General features: G+C 44.7%; 1 protein-coding gene across 1 annotated transcript; it reads left to right on the forward strand.

Annotated features, from left to right (window-relative positions):
• Window positions 1–288: 288 nt before the first annotated feature.
• Window positions 289–9,900, forward strand: LOC122171262 (acyl-CoA (8-3)-desaturase-like). Its single transcript, XM_042838686.1, has 12 exons — window positions 289–636; window positions 2,131–2,241; window positions 2,556–2,753; window positions 3,536–3,637; window positions 4,122–4,250; window positions 5,007–5,067; window positions 5,192–5,268; window positions 5,963–6,060; window positions 6,412–6,508; window positions 7,084–7,163; window positions 7,596–7,721; window positions 8,112–9,900. Exons 1-12 carry the CDS (start codon window positions 304–306, stop codon window positions 8,161–8,163), a joined length of 1,464 nt encoding a protein of 487 aa, XP_042694620.1. The 5' UTR covers window positions 289–303; the 3' UTR covers window positions 8,164–9,900.
• Window positions 9,901–18,065: the final 8,165 nt, after the last annotated feature.

Raw genomic sequence — 18,065 nt, forward strand, 5'->3', positions numbered from 1 at the left:
GGGCAGCCCCGGTGCGGCGCTCGGTTCCCATGGCTGCCTCCGACAGGGCTGCGGTAAATGGGTCAGAGCGGGCGGTGCGGGAAGAGACAAAGGAAATTGGGGACCGGGAGAAGGGCGTGGGGCACTCGTTGCGATGCGTGCGCATCCCCGCACAGGCTGATCTCGCTTTGTTTCGGCAGGATTCGGGCACACCCCGCAGAGCCGGGCACGCCGCGGGGCTCGGAGCTCCTCACGCCCCAAGAAGCTCAACGCCCGGCGGCCACACGCAGCCCCGAGGGGGCGGGCGGGAGGCAACGCGGGCCAATGGGCGCGGAGCTCCGGCGAGGGGGGCGGGGCCTCGCGTTGCGGGGAGCCAATGAGATGCGGGCTAGCGGGGCGGCTCGCAACAGGAGGTTGCGACCGAGCGCGGCGGGGGGACTCGGGCGGGCGGCGGGGAGAGCCATGGAGGAGCGCGGGGCCGAGCCGGGTCTGCGCCGCTTCACCTGGGAGGAGATCGCGCAGCGCACGGGCCGGGGCCCGGCGGCGGAGGAGCGCTGGCTGGTGATCGATAGGAAGGTGTACGATATCAGCCGTTTCCATCGGCGGCATCCGGGCGGCTCCCGCGTCATCAGCCACTACGCCGGGCAGGACGCCACGGTGAGGGGCCGCGGGGCCGGGGAGGAATGGGGCGTGAGCGCTGCTGGAATGGAACGGGACACGGGGCGGTTCGTGGGTTTCCGCTACTGCCTCTCAGCAGCGCGCTGTAAGGAAGTGCCGTTGTTTTCTGTAAGAAAATATAACAAAATAAGAGGGAAGGGAAAAAAACGACAAACAAAAGAAGAAAAGAGCACCGCTTTGCGTGTGCTGAGCGCCGCGGTTGCGCCCTGGACGCTGGCAGGGAGAGGCGGCCGTCCCTCTGCTCCGCGCTTTGCGCCCCGCTGCTGCTGGCCATTGGTCTGAGCGCGTGGTGCCATCCGCGCCCGGCCCGCTGCCGCCTCCCGCTGCTCCGCGCTGCCGGAGACACGACGAGGGCCGCCCTCCCCCTGCAATCCCTCCGCCGATCCGCGCCCTCAGCTTGCTGCCTCCGAGCTGCGGCGGAACTGACCCTGTGGCTGCGCTGCCGCTGTTTGGAACCCACCGCTGTCTCGTGTTTTTAACCCGGTGGTGTTTTTTCACCTGGCTGTCTGGTTGCCGGGCCAGGCCGGTCGGGGCTCGGGCACCTGATCTAGTAGGGGTCCCTGTTCGTTGCAGGGGAGTTGGACCAGATGGCCTTTAAGGGTCCCTTCCACCTCAAACGATTCTGTGGTTGACACTGCAATTAGCTGATAAAAGTAACTGTTTTCCCTAATTAGGATCTTCAGCATAGTAAGCGGGAAAAAGAAAGTTACTGGGGTACTCTTCTGTGATGTGGAGGGGAGCCAGCTGGGAGCACGAAGCACCAACCAAAAAAACAAGAATATTCCAGTGAGGTGTGGAAGTATGGCCTTTAGGGATTGCCTCATAACAATTGGAGCAATGTCGGGGCTTTGAGAGGCTGGTGTCAGTCCCCAGGAGCTGCCATCATCTGTCTGTGGTCCCTCTTGCTCCATTTTTCAGCCAGCTGATTCTGTTTTTGTGCTAATGTTTTGTCCCTGTCCACAGTCTGGCTTTAATTTCCTGGTATGTTGTATGAGGACAATAAGATAGAAGCTAAAGACAAAAGAGAGGGAGAGAGGAATATGTGGTTGAGGTGACAAATCTTGTGGCTCAGCACACTGTGAAAGAGAAGGGTGGATGTGGCTCTAGGTGGTGTGCTTTAGTGGGCGTAACAGTGATGGGTTTATAGCTGGATTGGGTGATCGTGATGGTCTTTTCTGACCTTCATGATTCTGTGGAATTTTAAGGTTAGGTGAGAGTAAGCCTGTGTTCCGTGGTGAGCTGTACTTCATAGCAGCCTGATAGAAACTAATGCAGAAAATTCAGCTACAAATAATTATTCACAGTGAGAAGAAAGCAGTAAAGTTCATGGCAGAAATATCAGATCCTGCCAACTCTGTTGACTGGTTTGCTTTTGACTTAATCCAGGACATCATGAAATAGCTTTCTTTTGCCACCACCCAAAGTGTTGTTTTTTGTCGTTTTTATCATCCTGTTCCTATATCTGTATTTCAGGATCCTTTCATAGCATTTCATCTTGACAAGACATTGGTGAAAAAGTACATGAGCCCACTCTTGATTGGGGAACTGGCACCGGACCAACCCAGCTTTGAACCCAGTAAGAATGTAAGTATCTCAAAAATTTTGGTATTTGGGTTAAAGCCGCGCTGTTTGCTTTTTCTTAGAAGCAGCCAGAATGCCAACCAATCACCCATAGGTGAGAATGGAGAGAGCAGATGCAGTCAGCTAAGAAAGGATCCCAGAAGTCATTGCCTGCTTGGGGTCATGATGCAGCTGCTGAAGATGGGTCTCTGAAGTGACTGATCCCCAGCACTGCCCCATTGCCACAGTAACTCCCTGAAGAGGAGGCACAACGCTCCTCTTGGGGTTCCTGGGGTATTTTCAGACCAGTAGGTACATATTCTTGCATCTCCCTACAGAAAAAGCTGGTAGAAGATTTCCGTGAGCTCCGTGCTACTGTTGAGAAGATGGGGCTTCTCAAACCCAACCGTGCCTTTTTCCTACTGCATCTTTGTCACATCTTGGCGCTGGATGTTGCAGCATGGCTCACCATCTGGTACTTTGGATCATCCACCATGCCTTTCCTCTTCTCTGCGTTGCTTCTAGGCACTGTCCAGGTAAGCAGTTACTCACAGAAAGTGAGCAAAGAAAAAAAAGCCAAAAAAGTCCCAGAAACCCCTAACAGTAGTCCTTTCAGACTGAGCATGGGAGAAAGTTTGGTCTTTGTAAAATTCCCAAAGTTCTGCCTTTCTTCAGGTTCCACTGAGGGGTCAGAACTGCAGTACCATGACATGAGTTTTTTGGTAGAGCAGACTTCACGCTGCTTTCTGCTTCCCACAGCCCATCAAAGCTCTCCTTATTTCCAGCTTTCCTCACACAAAGTAAAGCCGTGCTGCACTTCTGAGGTCTCTTGTGCCAGAGCTCTAAGGAACTGCGCTCTGGCCAAGCCACCAAGTTCCCATGGGAACATATAGTGAGTTAGAGAAGAGGGCAGAACAGCTCTGAAAGCCCCAGCTATTCCTGCTGCAGCCAGCTGATCCTTTTGGAATTACAAGTACTTGGAGAAGGCAGCAGCAAGCTGCTCCTAAAAGGGGACTTTGTTGCCAATTTCAGTACAGTTTTGTAAGAGAGCGAGTGCTGATTGTTAGCTACGCTAATTTTTCCTTCCTTTAGTCTGGGACTAAATGTCATTAGCAGAGTCTGAACTGCACTGCTATACAGCAAAAGGTGATTGTTTGATCGGGTATTAGTAATGGAAATGCTTCTCTGTGATTATGGAATGTGCTCTTGCTAATCAGTGATGTCTCATGGGGAATGTGGGAATGGTAACCGTAGAGGAGAAACCCCTTTGTGGAAGCAAAGGCTCCCAACTCTTTTTTTTCTTTTTTTTGCCATCCAGGCCCAGGCTGGCTGGCTCCAACATGATTTTGGACATCTTTCAGTCTTTAGTGAGTCCAAATGGAACCACTGGGTGCACAAGTTTGTGATCGGCCACTTGAAGGTGAGCAATCACTGCTGGGTGATCTACCAGAGAAGAGTCCAGGAGTCTCTGCTGTTAAAAACAACCTCTGTATAAGAAGGAAGAAATGCAAGGAGCTGCTGGGGAGGGAGGACTATGGGCAGAAGGTGCAGATTATTAGTGGCACTGTATTCTCAATTCTTCTTCTCTACAGTGCCCTGAAAAAAGGTTGTAATGTACTTCTCCTGGGTAACTGTGATACGATGAGAGGGAATGACCTTGAGTGGTGCCAGAGGAGGTTCAGATTGTGTTGTAGGAAACATTTCTTCTCAGAAGGAGTGGTGAGGCATTGAAACAGGCTGCCCAGTGATGTGGTGGAGTGGCACCTCCAGTAACAGTTCAAGAAACACACAGACATGGCACTGAGGGAGGGACGTGGTCAGTGGGCATGGTGGGGATGGGTTGGGGATGGACTTGCCGATCTTAGTGGTCTTTTCCAACCTTAATGATTCTATGATTCCTGCAGGGAGCACCAGCCAGCTGGTGGAACCACCTTCACTTCCAGCACCACGCGAAACCCAACTGCTTCCGAAAGGACCCTGATGTTAACATGCACCCCTTATTTTTTGCTTTGGGAAAAAAGCTCTCTGTAGAGGTGAGACCTAGTGAAGTATGTGAGGTTGCAGCATGCAGTTTTGGAAAGCTGTGGAGAGCTGGGAGACAAGAGACTGGTTGGTTTGGTGAACGGACTGTGTCAGTATTTAATGAATGTATGGAAGAAGCACCTTGGCATTAGTGGACTTTGAATTAGTTTGGGTACGGACAGGGATGTCATCGAGTTCCTTGGGGGTGTCAGCAATATGATCTGTTACCTTGATACGAGAACACTGGAACAGTAGCAGCCTCAGGGGGAGGATAATCTGTTCACCCCCCTCCCTGTAGGCACAATTTAGATTCTAGATGTTTATTTCTGTGCTTTGGAGACTAACTGCGAGTAGGTGGGGAGTTTTACACACTGTCACCTTTGTTTATGATATCATAGGTTTCTCTTCTTAATGAAGCTCTATATTGGCAGCAAACTGTTCTCAGTGCTGTGTGGTATGTTTTCTTAAGCAACCATGCCCTCTGTAGGGCAAGAGCTTCCAGTGCACTTTACTGTTAGCGATGCAAGAAGCTACCCAGCCCATTGCACATCCAAGGCAGGGAGATCAGGTTCTCTTCAGAAAAAATGGCACAGCAGTTGTAGACTGAAGTTCCAGGGAAAAAATGAAGCCAATGGCACTGTGGAGACTAGTATTGTTTTGACAGGATATCTGTTTGATAGGAGGTATCTAAGCATGCTTTTTTAGGAATTGATAAGATTGTATATGGAAATGTCTTTACGGCCTGTGTAATTTGCTTATTTTAACAGCTTGGTGAACAAAAGAAGAAATTCATGCCTTATAACCACCAGCACAAGTACTTCTTCATCAGTGAGTGACCCTACATTTTACAGTTCTGTGGACAGCATGTTCTCAACCCCTCAATTTTCCACTTCACATCAGTGTGATTACGAAGGCATGGTTGATATCTCTGCAATCTCTTTCTCCATTACAGTTGGTCCCCCAGCTCTGGTGCCTCTTTACTTCCAGTGGTACATATTCTACTTTGTAGTACAGAGGAAGAAGTGGGTGGTAAGTAAATTCCATTTTGCTGTTGGTAACTTTTCCTTGTATTAAAGAAACATTTCAGTTTAGGAAATGCTGCATTAATAGGAAGATCTTTGAGCCATTCATCTCCCTGTCAAGAAGGTGGGGTTATATGATTGGGAAATAATGTTTGATGGAGGAGAGAGGCAACTTTCCAGGCAGCCCTTCTCTGAAAAGTTCCATTCAGGTCTGGGTAACAAAAGGTGTTGCCCAAGTGAATGGTCTGATGTGGTTGTCCAACCACTCTCCATCATATTTGGTAAGTTGTGGCAGTCAGGTGGTGTCCTTGGTGACTGGAAAAAGGGAAGCATTGTTCCCATGTTCAAGAAAGGTAGAAATGAAGATCCTGGAAACTATAGTCACACCTCTGTACCTAGAATATCTGTTCCATGATCTTCTCCTGTTAAGGCACATGGAAGCTAGGGAGGTGATTTGAGATAGTTAATGTAGCTTCACCAAGGGCAAATTTTGCCTGACCTGTCTGGAGTCCTTCTGTGATGGAGCGCCTGCACCAGTGGACAAGGGAAACGAACTGATGTCATCTATGTCATCATTGGTCTTTTCTAAGGCCTTTGACATGGTCCTGCTCAACAGTCTTGTCTCTAAATTGGAGAGAGATGGATTTAAATGCCAATAATTCTTCCTCTGAACAAAGTTCTATCTGTTCCCTTTATTACAGGATCTGGCCTGGATGCTGACCTTCTACATCCGATTCTTTCTCACCTACCTGCCCTTACTGGGCGTGAAGGGTATCCTGGGGCTTCATCTGTTAGTCAGGTATCATTCAGTTTAAAATTGAGTGCATTTCCTCTACTTGGTTCCCTTCGTATCACCACTTCAGCCTCCTGGTTATCTTTTCCATCTGCTCCCTATTCCATTCCCTTATTCCTTTCAGCAAGACAGAGCTTGTTTGTTTGGCATGTGTCTGTAGAAGGTCTGTATAGGCCTGATCTGCTGGACAGATGTTTGGGGTTCCTGGTGTTCATTTTATCAATTGTTGACTAGCTTATATAAATACAAAACTTCATCAATTTATGATTAGCTTTTGTAAGTACAAGTGCTTTGTTCTGACTAGTTAGGTATTGGTGTGGGATCAGTGATGGTTTTGTGTTGTTTTTGTATGCACAGGTTCATAGAGAGTAACTGGTTTGTCTGGATTACACAAATGAATCACATCCCAATGCATATTGATTATGATAAGAATGTGGACTGGTTCTCTACCCAGGTAAGACCTTCTTTCCAGAGAGCTGTGTCCTTGAATGAGGGAACATGCATAACACCCAAGAGAGCTGATCACAGCAGCGATGGAAACTGAGAGAGGAAAACATAAGCAGCTTGTCCTCACTGTGTGAAGTGAGTGATACGTGCAAAGAAAGGGGGTGCAGAAGTGGGATGGAGATGATTGCAGAATACAGATTCTGTCAAAGAAATAAAAACCAAAGATGCTACAGTGGTCTTCAGATGGAGATCTTCCCACGTGTGAAGGGTGAATCTCACGCTTTGTGTTTTGTCTCGTTTGAACTGAAGGCATTACGTAGTTTAAGTGAGATGTGAGGGGACCTGCACAGCAAATCACTTCTCTTACTGGGGAAATCATGTCTATTCTCCTAAATGATTTCCTTAGCAATCACATACCACAGCATGACCATCTCATGTTGACTTGAGATGGCTTTTGGAATTGCTGTATTCAGTGAGGAGGCATGTGATAAGGAACTTCTGCCTGCTTACTGTTGGCTCTGACGCATGTAAGGGAAGGGGCAATCCTCAAACACTACTTAATTATTATATTTTTTCTCTCAGCTCCAGGCAACCTGTAATGTTCGTCAGTCCTTATTCAATGACTGGTTCAGTGGACATCTGAACTTCCAGATTGAGCACCAGTGAGTTGAAGCATGGGTTGGGGATGTGAGAGTATTTCAGGGAGTGCTAGTTACATGAGACCTGAGGAGCCATTTAGGTCCATGTCTCTCTATCAGCTAAGGCAGGAACAACGTAAAATGTGGCTAGTTTTTGTGTTCTTTATAAGGAGATGGAATCATCACATGGGAAATCCATATGGTGGTCATAAACTTCTTGGAGTGCTGGTGAGTACCAAAACCACTTCTGATATGGGAAGCATGGCATAGGAGTGAATGAGAATTGCCAGCTTCCTGCTGAGTACAGCTATTGAGTGAAGTGGTGTGAGAGACCACTGCAGAATGCTAATGGCTGTAGGCATAAAGTGAGGCTGTGTGCCTCCTAAGCTTAGGTTCAGAAGAGATATGGGAACTGTGCAAGGCAATAATGGAATTCCCTTTTTCCACTCCCCACAGCCTTTTTCCTACAATGCCTCGACACAATTACTGGAAGGTGGCCCCTTTGGTGAAGTCCTTGTGTGCCAAGCATGGTATTGAGTACCACTGCAAGCCATTACTCACCGCCTTTGCAGATATAGTATAGTATGTATCAACTCACTGCATTCTCTGGGTAAAGGGCTATTCAACATTAGAGTGAACAAGCAAAGGACATAGAAGGGGGTGTCCCCTTTTCTTTCCCTCCCTCATCACCCCCCGTATTTCTTTTCCATTGAAAAGTCATGCATCTCTCTTCTACCGTGCTTGTTCCTTTTGCTTAATTCTACTCAGATTGTTTTCTTAGCCTTCCAGTCTTCATCTGATATAGACATTCTTTCTTATCTTTTCTAAGGAGCTATAGACTACACTGACTTGTCTCTAAGGATCTCCTTTCCTTAATCTATAGATGGGAATTCTTCCCACGAGTTTATGGGACAGTATAGATGCTGTATTTTATTACCTCGTTTCTAAGGAAATGTGGTTCTCTCTTGGCAGCTCTTTGAAAGATTCAGGGGAACTCTGGCTAGATGCTTATCTACATAAATAAGAAGCAGTGGATTCTCACAGAGGAATTCCCCACCCTTATTTCTTCCTGTGGAGATCGCCATAAGGACGCTGCACAAAGGAGAGAGAGCTGGCTAAGCCAGAGGTGGGGAGGTGACACAGCTTAATTCCAGTGATGAATGTGATTTATACAATTTTTTTTAAAAGGTGTGTTCTTAATTCTTCTTGTGCTTCTTTCATTTCTCTTCTCTGGTGCTGAGATACAGGGAAAAGTAGAATGGAGGAGGTGGTTCCATCAAGCTGGAGGCTTCTTTGGGACTGGGAACAAATTGCTTTCTGTGTGCTGACACTTCATTTGCTGAGTATATAGGAGAGAAATCTCTTGTCTAACATAGGCTTTGTTGAGGTGGCTTCTCATTATGAATGTAGTAAGAAAGCTGAGATAATACGCGGTGGGAGTAATTGAAATGTGAAGGCAATAAGAGGAAATTGTGTATGTGCTATGTTTTCAAAAACCTATGTGTAATCAGCAATGGCAATAGAAGTCCCCAAACCAAGGGGCAGTGGGGAGCGTATGAGAGCTCATACCACTATTAATGTATATATGGATGATGGTGAAAAGGTGCAGGCAGCAGTTCTATAGGAATAAGCGTGAGGAAATTAGAGACCGAAGGCAGAGAACAGGAAAGTGCAGGCCTGTGGGTGTGAGAGCCCGGAGTGCCATTTTCTGTGGGTATGTTCCCCTGCATTTCTCTTCTGTGCTGAAGGCCACTGAGTTATTTGACCATTCCTAACTTCCTGTGGAGTCTCTGCAAATGATTCCCACAGTGCCATACTTCTGAGTGTTATTGAACTAATTACTGAAATACGGAATATCCGTAGTTGGGATGGGTTACTACGGAACCAAAAAGTGTGTTGGCCTTCTGAAGCTTCACTTCTTTTTTTTAAATTCAGGATGAAAGGGTGATTTGCTTAGCAGAATACTCAGAATTTCTGGCCCAAGGAGTATTATGGGTTCCTGTAGAATAACTGAATTGAGTTGTAAAAACATTATGGTTTGGGGTACTGTTAAATTACATCTAACCCTTCAGCCAACTGAAGTCAGCAGGCTGCATATCTGCAGGCACACATCAGCCAAACCATTGCTGATCTTTCCCTGTTGGATGATGTGCCTTCAAAACACACCCCAAGAGGGCATTACTGTGTGATTGATTGTAGTGTTAATTAGCCTTACTGTGTTCCCCAGTGTATTTTCCTTTACTGCACCAGTGCTACAGCTGCCAAACAGGATACAGCTCTTGGCATAGCAGTAATGAAGATGTCTCCATCACGTTTTTGTCTTCAAGCATTTTAGGTTTTTTGTCTGTTTTTTGGGACCAATCCCTTTTTCTATCGTCTCTCAGGTGGATAAATAAGATGTAGTTTTCCACGTGTTTTGTGCTCTCTTTCTTGCCCAGCTGCTAACTGTAAATACAGTGCCTGACTTTAAGGAAGATAATGGTGCTTTTTCTGGTCAACATCCAAAAGGAGTATGGCTTGTGAAGAGATAGAGGAAATGCATCTTCTCAGGCTAAGATTATTTTTAAGCACAGAATAAAATCGTAATGGAAATAATAAAAATATAATTAAATCATCAATAACTGTTGATTTAAAAACTGTAAAGGAAATGGGCCTTAGTCACTCTTTCCTATCTTGTTTTTTCCTGCTGTTTCTCTCCTTTTATTATTAGAACTGTTGATGGAGGAAGTCTTAATAATAAAACTTCTTACCTTACAAACTATTGCTGTCACGAGAGTAAAATATTTCTGTGTAAGAGTCAGCATTCTTTAAAGCATGGAATAAATGCTTACAGCTGCAGAAAGAGCTGTGGTAGACATCAGTATTTGTATTTTGGAGGAAGGGATTGCTTAATCAGCTTTGTCGTTTTTAGCTTGTGTGAAGTATGCGTACAAGCAAACCAAAATGAAGTGTACCAAAACAAAACCACATGCCATGATGAGGAGGAGAGGGAAAAAATGACCCCTGAATCTGGAAGTTGCACTTCCGAAACTTAGCAATGTTTGCGTTTTAGGAAATCAAGAGCTGTTCTGTAAGGACTTGCATTCAACAAGCTATTAGCTCTCAGATGAAACCTCAGAGTGGCTCCATTAATCCCTCAGCAGCAGGGGCAAGCCTCGTGGCTTTGGCTGTTCTGGGCAGTATCACCCAAAACCTTGGTTGTGGAATGGGAGGTGGGGGAAGATTGATGTTTGACTGCATTTAAAGTTTTCTGCAACCTTGGATTGTTGGCCCTAAGCCACAAGCAGCAAAAGTCCTGTTACACTGGTCTGAACAGCTGTGGTTTAATGTCTTAGCTCTGTAGTAGATACTCCAGGCTAGGCTTTTCTGGCATGTGGATGAAGCTGGACAAGTAGGGAGCTGCTATGCTAGAAAAGAGAAAACACTGAAGGTGAGGATGCTTCTGAAGATCCTCCAGGGAGCATCTAATTCAGGTGTCACAACTCAAAATTTAAACTGCTGGATCGAGCCGTACAGAGTGTTCTGGTAGCAAGAGGAGCTGGAATGCAAGAATTTTTGCTTTCCTTCTGTGGACTAGTGAACCTTCAATTCAGATCGCAAGTAGAAAATTGCAACTGACAACAAAGGCCCTTTTCCTATTTTGTCAGAGCAGATTTTCAGTCATATCTGTCAAAAGGAACTGATCTTCTGCTTCTCTGGCTGCTGGATACTGAGTACTCTAGTCAGAGAGATCCTTTATAAAGATCCAGTGTGTTTTTGAAGGAAGGCAGCTAGACTGCAGCTCAGTTCACGAAGCTTACTTGAAAGCACTTACCAGATGGATTGTAACAAGTAAGGTAAGTGGAAAAAATCCTTGTGCCAAGAGAGTTGTAAGTATTCAACACTCGCATTGGAAGTGCTTGGTATTGCCTAGCAAGTGATGGGGTTTTTTGGTGCTTTTTTTTTTTTTTTCCAGTGCCCAGAGTCAGAATGTTACTATCTAAATATTTAATTTCAAAAATTCAAATAATTTAAGCTTTCCCCAGGGATAAGAATCTAAGAATTAACAGTTTTGAAGACAGTAGGCACTAAGTGGAACTTAAACACATTAAGACTTTGGAGGATCTTGTGTCTCCTCTGCCACTGGAAAGAAGAAGCATCTGCAATACAGTAGATCACTTGCCCAGGTAATCAGTGAAAATGACACGATGAACTGATTCATAATCCTAAAAAGTAAGACCGAAAGCAGACCTGAGTCAAGATACTCAGCACTGTAAATAGTGAGTTTGCTAGGAGCTCTGCAGGACTGCTCAAGAGGAGAAATGGGCTGTATAACAAATCAATTTCTATGATCGCTCTGGGCTTCTTGAATTCCATTGTGGCAGGTTACTCTCAGAGTTTGGGTATTGAAATTTTATAGCAGTGAACTGCAAGTCCAAGGCCTCTTTCAGTTTCTCCCAGTATGTGCTCAAGTACACCTTTAGGAACACCGCAGGCCCCAATTTTGCCATTAAGCAGAAGCCCTTTGGCTTCATAGCCATCCTAGAAACATGGAACCTGAACACTGAAACGGCCACATGATGGCAGCAAGGCATCACAGGGGATGCAGGATGCCACCGCCTCGGAGAACAGAAATGTGAGTGTTCAAAGCCTGCAGTCTTGCTCTTTATTCTACTACTTGCTTAAAGGAAATAACTAAAATAAATCATAGAATCACTTAGGTCGGAAAAGACCTTAGAGATCATCAAGTCCATCAGATCCTTTTCTGCTGGGTACAGTTCCAGCCACATTTCTCCAAGGCTTTTCTGCTGCATGGGTTGTTACGACTGCATAGTTCAAAGCAACTTTTGGCTGCTGTGAGAATATCAGCCCTTCCAACCCAAAGGATTCTGTTTTATGATTCTATGATTGTGTGACCTGCCTGTGTAAAAGACCTTTTTTGGGATAAAAACACAATCAAATGTAAATCCACATCTGATAAACAGTATGGATCCTGCATCAACCATAATAGTCAAAGCCTTCATCTTGACATTGACTCTAAACTGAGCGATGAAGTGGCTGATCCAGGCCTGATTATAGAGCAACTGAAGGAGAGGCATGTGCCAGCTAGAATGCGTTAATCGGAATAGATATTTTTTAACGTGAATTCTCTTTTTCCTGGTGTAATTTTAAGTTTGGGGCATGTGATAGGTTGACCCTGCTTACTCAGTGCCCCTCAGTGGGATGGGAGAGAGAATTAGAAGAGGAAAATCAAGAAAAAATTCTGGCTAAAAAGAAAAAAAAAAGGAAAATAAGTGATGCAAAGGCAATCACTACATCCCATCAGCAGCCAAATGTTCAGACAGTCTCCAAGGAATGTCAATCTTGGTACAATTTTCTCAGCCATGCTTTTATTTCTGAGCATTGTGTTATATGGTACAGAATATCCCTCTGTCAGCTTATGCCAGCTGTGCTGGCTGTGTCACCTCATTTTCTTGCCCACTTCCAGCCTTCTTGCTAGGTGGGGCGGAATGAGAAACAGAGAGGTCCTTGATGATGGGCAAGCACTGCTTTGTATTGCTTGTTAGCAATAGCAAAAATGTTAGTCATTATCAGTGCTGTCTCGGTCACCAGTCTGAAACAGAAAACCACACGGGCTGCTATGAAGAAAATTAATGCTGTGATTTTAAGGAAAAAGATATGGAAGTCGTTGTCTACTATCTATTGAATATGAGCAGTTGTAGGATGCTTTAAGAATGCTTAAAAAAATCTGTAAATACACAGACTAGAAAGGAAAAGGAATAAAGAAGAGTTGCTACCTTCTACGTGGGTATTCATCCTCTCTGGATGTTTTTTAATTGGATGTGGTGCCTGCAAAACAAAAACTCCTGCATTCTTGTATTCTGCAATACAAGAATGTGAATTATTACCAGTTCAAGCTACAGAGAAGGTGCACATTTTTAGTAACAAGGTTAGTTAGCTTAGTGTTCAATACAACAGGAGCTTTTTGTCCATTAATGGAATACCACCATTCAATAATAGCCTTCTAGAGGATACTTTCTTGTAAACAAAAGCTGTTGCCTGCTTTCACGCAGGAAAAGATTGGGGCAGTCCTGTGACCAGTAACGTCGTCATTGCATGACTGCCTGATGGACTCTCTGGGATGAACTTGAGTGCTTCTAAAATAATCTTTTAGAAACATAACCAAACAGACTCATAGAATGGCTTGGGTGGGAAGGGACCTCAAATACAGAATCATAAGTGCTTCTGGAAAAGATGTAAATGTTGCAATTCCTTTCCAGGATCATCTCGCAATCATTGTTATGAAAAATGAACCAGATGAAGTAATAAATGCTGGATGTTGCCCAAGTTTAAAAAAAAAAAGAAAAAGAAAAGGGACAGGAAAATGAAGATTTTGCCAATGAACTGAGTTTATGACTTAGTCAGTTTGATGTTTTCTTTGTTTTATTCCCTCACCTACAAAGAAGATCAGAAATGTGGCTTCAATTGAAAATAGAAAGCTACAAATACTTGTGTTGAGCAAATATTCTGACGTTACTGATCTAGAGAATTAAGCAATACGGAAAAAGGCCAGCTGGAGTCTTATTCAGGTTTCAGACATTCTGAGTAGCTAGTTCTTATTATGGTCTGTGTCTAACAGACATCTTCTAAGAGGACCTCACTTAAGCGAAAGCCAGTCACTGCCAGTAACTGCTGTGCGGCTGAACATGTTAATACAGGAATAGAACAGATTCCTGAACTTTGTGTCATCAGATGCAAGACTAGAGGCAGAAAATGGGGGATTTTTTTCCTGACGCTAAAAGAAAGTTTGTAAAGCTGAAGTCATACCAGGGCAATAGGGCTCATCAGGATTCTCTAATGTCTCTGGAGTTTAATGCTCTTACAGCCAAACTCCATGTGGGATCTTCTTGCAGGAATCTCTTTGCCTGTGCTGAGCTGGAGGACAGCCCTCTTGCCTGTATAAACCCACTGCTCACCAGCACCTGTAAGTTCTTGTTCAGCATGCTTCCCTTGTTTGCAGAGAGGCAAAACTGATTTCTCTCATTAACCACTGATAAGCCTGAGCACAAAAAAGAAAAAACAAATGGGACAGGAACGTGGCTATAGTTCCTATAATAGCAATAGTTCCTATTTCTGCAGTCTAGGGTCCCTGGTCTGAATGTGCTAGATTTTTACCTTTGTGCATTTCTTGAGTATCCTTGCGGTTATCAAATTATTAATGTTTGAGAGATCTGACTCAGAAATTTATTAAAAAAAAAAAAGAAAAAAAGGAGCTTCCCTTTTGACCAAAAAAATACTGAAAAAACCCAACCAACTACCTGAAAGGAGGTTGTAGTGAAGTGGGGGTCAGCCTCTACTCCTGGGTAACACTGATAAGATGAAAGGGAATGGCTTTATTTTGCACCGGGGGGGATTCAGGCTGGATATTAAGAAAAGTGATGAGGCACTGGCACAGGCTGCCCAGGAGGTGGTGGAGTCACCAGCCCTGAGGGTGTTCAAGAAAGGGTGCATGTGGCAGTGTGGGACGTGGTCTAGAGCGGTCACAGGCATGGACTGATGTTTGCACTGGATGATCTTAGTGGTCCTCTCAACCTTAATGATTCTATGGACCTATGATTCTATGAATAGCTAGTATTCTGTGATTGTTTCCAGCTCCCACTTCTATCTTGACTTCTGAGTTTCGCTTCTGTAGGTTGTGCGACTTCCACAGACTCCACCGAGAGCCCTCTCTCTGTAGTACCAATTGTGGCAGTTAACAAGCTACTCAAGGCGTCTGTCTCTCCCAGGCATGGATACTTGGCCTTGCTAACATGTAGAAGACTGTCTGGAGTTGTGTATTCAGCTGGGACTGTGGGGGAACCCCAGTATAAAAACCTTACAGGACTTCTTTTCTCTTCTAAGGAGGGGAGAAATAAATTCAGGACTGTATTTTACGTTAATGAGGATCTACGCTGAAGCAGATTACAAATGCAGAGAGTAGAGAAAAGGTCATGAAAGTGCAAGTAGGCATTGCTAAATGTCAACTTTGCAAAAGAAATTAAAGCAATTAGTAAAAGCCATGTATATTAAAAATATGACTGGGAAGAAGTGAGGTCTACAGGGAGAGGATAGAGAGAAGTTAAAGTCTGAGTCATGTCTCCTGGTCAAAATGCATAGAATAGAACCATAGAATCCTGGAATCATTTGAGCTGGAAGGGACTCTTAAAGGCCATCTGGTCCAACTCCCCTGTAGCGAGCAGGGAAACCTACACTACACAGGTGCTCAGAGTCCTGTCCTGCCTGACCTTGAGCTTCTCCAGGGACAGGGTACCCACCACCTCTCCATGCAAATATTGCTATGCCATGAATACACACAGTAATATGTGTCTGGGAAAGGATCAGTACAGTAGGAAGTTACTGAAGATCTGTGTAAGCAAGTGATGAATCTATAGACCTGGCAACAAGTAGATGTGTCTATTCAGAACGAAAGCAGAAAATGAGTTTTGCATCTGGAAAATATTTTAGCAAAACCGACTTCAGCTGTTTGTGTCACATCTTGGCATTCTTGGTGCCAGTACAGTCTAACATCATCAGCGATCTGAGTGATGGATGGATGCACCTTCTTCAGAGCCACTGCTGATACCAAACCAGAGGGCACAACCAGTACTCCGGTTAACTTAGCTATACAGCCTTAGAATCATCTAGGTTGGAAAAGACCTCCAAAATAATCAAGTCCAACCACTGACCTAACCTACCAGCTCCCATAAAGGCAAAAACTGCATAGTATTTGAAGACTGAATTATGCCTCTGCAGCTGAGAAATCAGCCACACCACTCTGAAAGCAAGGGAAGCGTGAAGAAGTGCTCATGGATGCAGGTGAGCAGTGTGCTTCTGTGCCTGAGAAGGCTGCCGTAAGGATCAACACAGGTAACACAGGCCTGCAAGAAAACTCCAGTGGGGGTTTGGTTCCATATTGGGCAGGAGGCAAGTGATTGCAGGATCCCTGTCTCCTGTGTTGCAAAGCTGGCAGGGAGCCTGAGACTTGCAGGAAGGACAAAAGGATGGTGTTCTGTGTGTAGGCAGTAGAACTGTTGTGGGTGTTTTAATCCTTGCTTATGCTGTGGTTCCTAATTGGTGTTGCAAAAGTCGTGTATTAAAAAGTGTTCAAGCTTGATTGCCTTTTGCAGGGTATTTCTTTTGTGGATGCACATTTGTGTTTGCAATCAGTGTGCTGAACTCAGAAACTGCTAAAAAATTGCTGAGTGGTATGAAAAAACAAATCCCAAATTATAACAGTGGGAAGACAAAATGGTTCTGTCATGGACATTTAACAATTCTAGCTTGGATCACTGTGTGTTTTAGTTCTTCTGCAACAATATAAATGGTGATCTTAGATTCTGCTGAATTTGGACCTTAGACCTTGAGCTGGAGCATGCCAGTGGGGCTTTCTTAGGAACTTTTTAAGAAGCTCTTAGGAACTTCTTAGGAATTAAAGGAGATGCACAGCACAGGGGTATGTGGTGATTGTTGAATAGTTTATTATTGGCCCTCATTACAAAGGATGTGAGCATGCAGTTACAAATGATGCAATGTGTAGAGTTTTAGATGAGAGTTTCACAGTGCTTATGACAGAGCCTCACTGTAATAGCATGGCAGAGTTCTCAGCATCTTTCTTAATTATTACTGCTCACCTATAAAAAACAACTGAGAGTGAAAGCAAAGTTTGCTACCACCCAAATGGTAGGGTTTCATGGGTGCTTTTTCTCTTTTGAAAAAGAGACAAAAATTGCTTTCACAGGGGAAAAACAATCAAGAAATATATAATAGCTTACTACTTAAAGCAGATTTAAGGAATGGACTGAATTGCAGAATCACAGAATCATTAAGGTTGGAAAATGCCTCTAAGATCATCTAGTCCCATCATCCACCTACCACTGATATTTCCCCGCTAAACCACGTCCCTCAGCGCTACGTCTCTTGAGCTTCTTGAACACCTCCAGGGGCAGTAACTGCAGCAGCTCCCTGGGCAGCCTGTGCCACTGCATCACCACTCCTTTAAAGCAGAAATTCTTCCTAAGCTCATACAGTCTTTGAGCAGCCTAGATCCCACAGCATTCGGTTCCCTGAGCAGAACAACAGCTCCCATGCAGGGCAAAGGCTTCTCACAGCACTTTGGGCTCTTTTGCAGTGCACAGGCTGTGCATGTTCAGAGCTGGCCTTGAGCACAGACAGGTGCTGTGGGGAGGAGAAAGAAGCTGCAGGGCTCGTCAGGGCACTCAGGGCAGCTCAGACATTACAGGGATGATATTTTCTTGGAAACAAAGTACTTAAGTTCTGTGTACCTTAGTACTGTATTCTTTTTGGATCTAGGGCTGCTCTGTGCTGTGCCAGTTTATCTGCAGTTCACTGCAGTGAACTAAGTGAAAATAGATGGATATACACTGGATATATACTGGATAAAAACATGGTTGTACTAGCTGCCAGTTCAGCAGTCACTGAATTTCTGGAGATCTGGATAACTATGTCAAGTGCTTCTGCAAGGAGATGTCACAGACAGAGCTCTGTGCATCTGCACAAGCTCCCAGTTGTGTACCATATAGATTTTGCAGGTGTGTGGGCTGTTATTGCAGAACATTATGGTGCAAATTCACCTTAACAGATTTCCCAATAGCTTCTCTGGGTAAACATGCCTGCTGTGGCTTTCACTATCTGGACTTTTTTGTGCAGCCCTGGAATGTGTTTTGTGACCTGGATAACACAGACAAAGGGATTTTGCTTTCAGATGGGGAATGGATGTGTATGAAACATTCCATGTTTGTTAACTCCAATATCTTCTTGGTTCTGTGTTCACCATCTCCTAGTGGACCAGAAACAAAACCTCCATTCTCATCTGTTTCTTTTCAGGTAGCTGCTAGGTTTGCAAGTTTTATGGACAGCCAAAGAGTAACTTCACTTTTTTTTTTTTTT

The sequence above is a fragment of the Centrocercus urophasianus genome, unplaced genomic scaffold, assembly GCF_019232065.1.
Source record: "Centrocercus urophasianus isolate 14NV4802_14NV808 unplaced genomic scaffold, USGS_Curo_1.0 seq_897, whole genome shotgun sequence".
NCBI classification, from domain to species: Eukaryota; Metazoa; Chordata; class Aves; order Galliformes; family Phasianidae; genus Centrocercus; species Centrocercus urophasianus.